The sequence below is a fragment of the Coptis chinensis genome, chromosome 2 (assembly GCF_015680905.1).
Source record: "Coptis chinensis isolate HL-2020 chromosome 2, ASM1568090v1, whole genome shotgun sequence".
Taxonomy (NCBI): domain Eukaryota; kingdom Viridiplantae; phylum Streptophyta; class Magnoliopsida; order Ranunculales; family Ranunculaceae; genus Coptis; species Coptis chinensis.
In genome coordinates, this window is record NC_141457.1 from 77,916,020 (window position 1) to 77,919,197 (window position 3,178).

The 3,178-nt window shown below is 38.6% G+C and overlaps 1 protein-coding gene across 1 annotated transcript; it reads right to left on the reverse strand.

The window, feature by feature from the left end:
• Positions 1 to 1,804: 1,804 nt before the first annotated feature.
• On the reverse strand, positions 1,805 to 2,955 carry LOC147517999 (uncharacterized). The gene is made up of 3 exons (XM_086593774.1): positions 2,738 to 2,955; positions 2,156 to 2,525; positions 1,805 to 2,050 (listed from the first exon to the last, which is right to left on the reverse strand). The coding sequence occupies exons 1-3, from the start codon at positions 2,953 to 2,955 to the stop codon at positions 1,805 to 1,807; spliced, it is 834 nt and encodes a 277-aa protein (XP_086449900.1).
• Positions 2,956 to 3,178: the final 223 nt, after the last annotated feature.

Here is a 3,178-nt window from a genome sequence, read left to right on the forward strand (position 1 = left end):
AACATAGATCTTCAAACATAGAATGCTTGAACTTCAACCATAGAGCACACCATGAAACAGGACAAACTTGAGATTACTTCTTCTTGTAGCTGGACTTCTTCTTGCTCATGCAGACTCCAGCTGCTTCTAGTGCCAAGACAATTTCTTTAGCTTGATGTGCAGGTGATTGTAATGGACCAAGTGATTGTGATGGTCCTGGACCACCTGCTCTTGATGATCGCCTGAGAAGAAGAGGATGTGCTTTTGTTGGTGGTGGTTCTGGTTGTGGTGGTTCTGGTTGTGATGCAAATTTCAACTCAAAACCCTTGGCTGGTGATGGAGGAGCAAACCCTGGTTTTGGAGCAAAGCCAGGTAGAGGATATGATCCTAATTCATCTTCACATCGACCAAAATAAGAGTCCAACTGTAAATAGCACATGCAATTGCAGTGCTTACAGACTTTGAGACTTAACCTACCATCGTTCTCCATCATCTCCAAGAACACCCTCTGATCTTTCTTGTCTTTGAGCAATGACTTGATTTGCTCAAAAGATTGTTCAATTTGTTTGCTATCTAACTCAAATTTATTCATTGTTCATGCTTTCACCATTGTTTGTTGAGTTTGTTTTGTTTGCATTTTTTGTGTGAGAAGATGAGAGATGTGATTGGTGATGTGAGTTGTGCTTGGGGGTGGTTATGCCTTTATAGAACAGAGATGAACAATGTTTATTCACGAGGCATTGACTAGCCAGCCTAGAAAACAGATGTAAAATTATCACAATAACTCATCATAATATTTCTATTTCTATAAAGTACTCATTTCTATATGAGTCTCTTCCTATATAAGCAAACACAATATCACAACTTTCTTTCTTAATATGCTAACTTGCTAACTTAAGAGTATAAATCCATAACTGCCAATTTTAAAAGAGTTTTAAAACCCAAGATACGTCATTAATCCATCAGTCTGTAACCAAAATGAGCTATACATTGACACATACCAAAATGAGTTTTAAAACCCAAGATACACCATGTTTCTGTCCAAAATGAGTAAAAAACAACCAAAACAAATGCAAACATACTAACTTACAAAAGTATCATTCATCCAACTATACATTGACTGCATTGTTCCAAAAGTATCCCAAAAGTAACTCCAAAAGTAACAAGTCTAAACTGACCACCTTGAACTTTGGTCTAGGTTGTACAGGCTTCACAGATAGCTTCTCCACTGGCTTGACAGGTGGTGCCTTGAAAGGATCCCTAACACTAGCAGCTACTCACAACTGTTGGTGCCTTGAAAGGAGCCTTAACACTAGCAATATTCGTTTTCTTTATGATCAGCATGTAAAACACTTGCACTCTTCTTTTTCTTCTTTTTCCCCTCTCCTTGCTTCATGATCAAGTCACCCATAGCAGCATGTAAAACACTTACACTATTCCTTTGCCCCTCTCCTTGATTCATGATCAAGTCACCCATAGTATGTATGTGCTCTGGTGCTTTGAAAAAGGTATGTCCATTGCTTTGGCTCTTCCTTGGGTATTCATGTCTTGGTGGTGCCACTCTAACTGGTGCATTGCTTGGTGGTTCTGCTATGGGGTCACTTGCAGGAGCATCACTTGCAGGAGCATCACTGCCATTTCTTAATGCCTTGTATTTTGCCTTTTTAATACCACTCTGAGTCTTCCGCACAATTTTTCTACAAAACAAGACAAAAACAATTTAGATTTGGTATCATTTTAGTAACAATGACTAACCTAGTACAATCACAACTTACTTTTCCCTGTCCATGACAGTGGACTCTCCTGTCATAGTTCTAGACCTTGTCTAAGGTTTAGGTTTCAGTCTTGATGCTGTTTTCTTTGCATTGCTTCCATTGCTTGATACTTCTGATGCAGCAGGACCCTTACATGACCTTGCATTATGCCCTTCTCCTTTACATTTGCTGCAAGTCATTTTCCTCTTTTTATAGACATGCCCATTTTCATTTTCATCCTTAGCCCTCATTCTTTCCTTTCTAGGCCTTCCAATACCCCTCACCAAAGGAGGTGGTTTCACATGTTTGGTTGGATCCTAAGAAAATAGAACACTTTACAAATTTGTTTAAAGAACATAAATTTGTTTGAAGAACATTAAACTTGGCAAATATATAAAACTCATATATAAATAAATACTTACAGGTTTAGGCCAATCTTTGACATCTTCCATGGGTTTGACATTACTTGTGTAAGCTAGCTTGTACTCTGAGACCCAAAAGTAAGAGCTGCAATACTCAACCCACTCAACTCTCCTTGGTAAGAGCACTCTCACCGCATGAACACACACAATCCCAGTCATCTGCCATGCCCTACATTCACAAGTGTGGTCCACAATATTGACAGCCCACCTATCACCATGATAATTTTTCACCACAAAAAGATGATCATCTGAACCTTCAACTGTGTAGTGGGGACATACTTTAATCATCTTGGATATATGTTTATTCACTCTAGGGACCAATCCATTTTGATCCCATTCTTTACAAGCCTGTTTTCTCTTGTACCTCAAACTCATCAACAAAATGTGATATTTGTCAAGTAAACGGGTAATTGGAAGGTCTCTCAGTTCCAAGATTCAACTATTGAAAGACTGAGAAATTACTACTTACTTGTTCAGCTTTAAGTTCCTCAGCAAAATGAGACATATCCCATGTTTCATATTCCTCCTTTTGCAACCACTTATGTGCTTCAATGTTTTCTTTTTTTTTTCACTTCCATCCACCTCTCAAAGTCTTCCTTTTTATATGCCTTTGAGGCAGCCCATACAAGTTGTTCCATATACTCACCCTTGAACAACTTTTTGAAGTTCTTATACATGTGTTTGAAACAAAACCTGTGTTGTGCTCTAGGAAATATGCACTTAACAGCTTGACTCAAACCCTTTTGCCTCTCAGAAATAAAGGTAACAGGCCAAGGGTGAAGTTCTAGCTTCTCAGCCATGATACTCAAAAACTCACTCCATGATCAAGCTACACTCGGATCTGCAAATGTATATAGCCAATAGAAATAAACCATTATTTCCATCTAAAGCAACCATGATAAGCACTGCCTCCATATTTCCCTTTAAAGGAAACAACCATCCAACCCCACTAATGGCCTACAACCAACCTGAAAACCCCTGAATACAAGCATCAAATGAAATACACACTCCTTCAAACTGAAG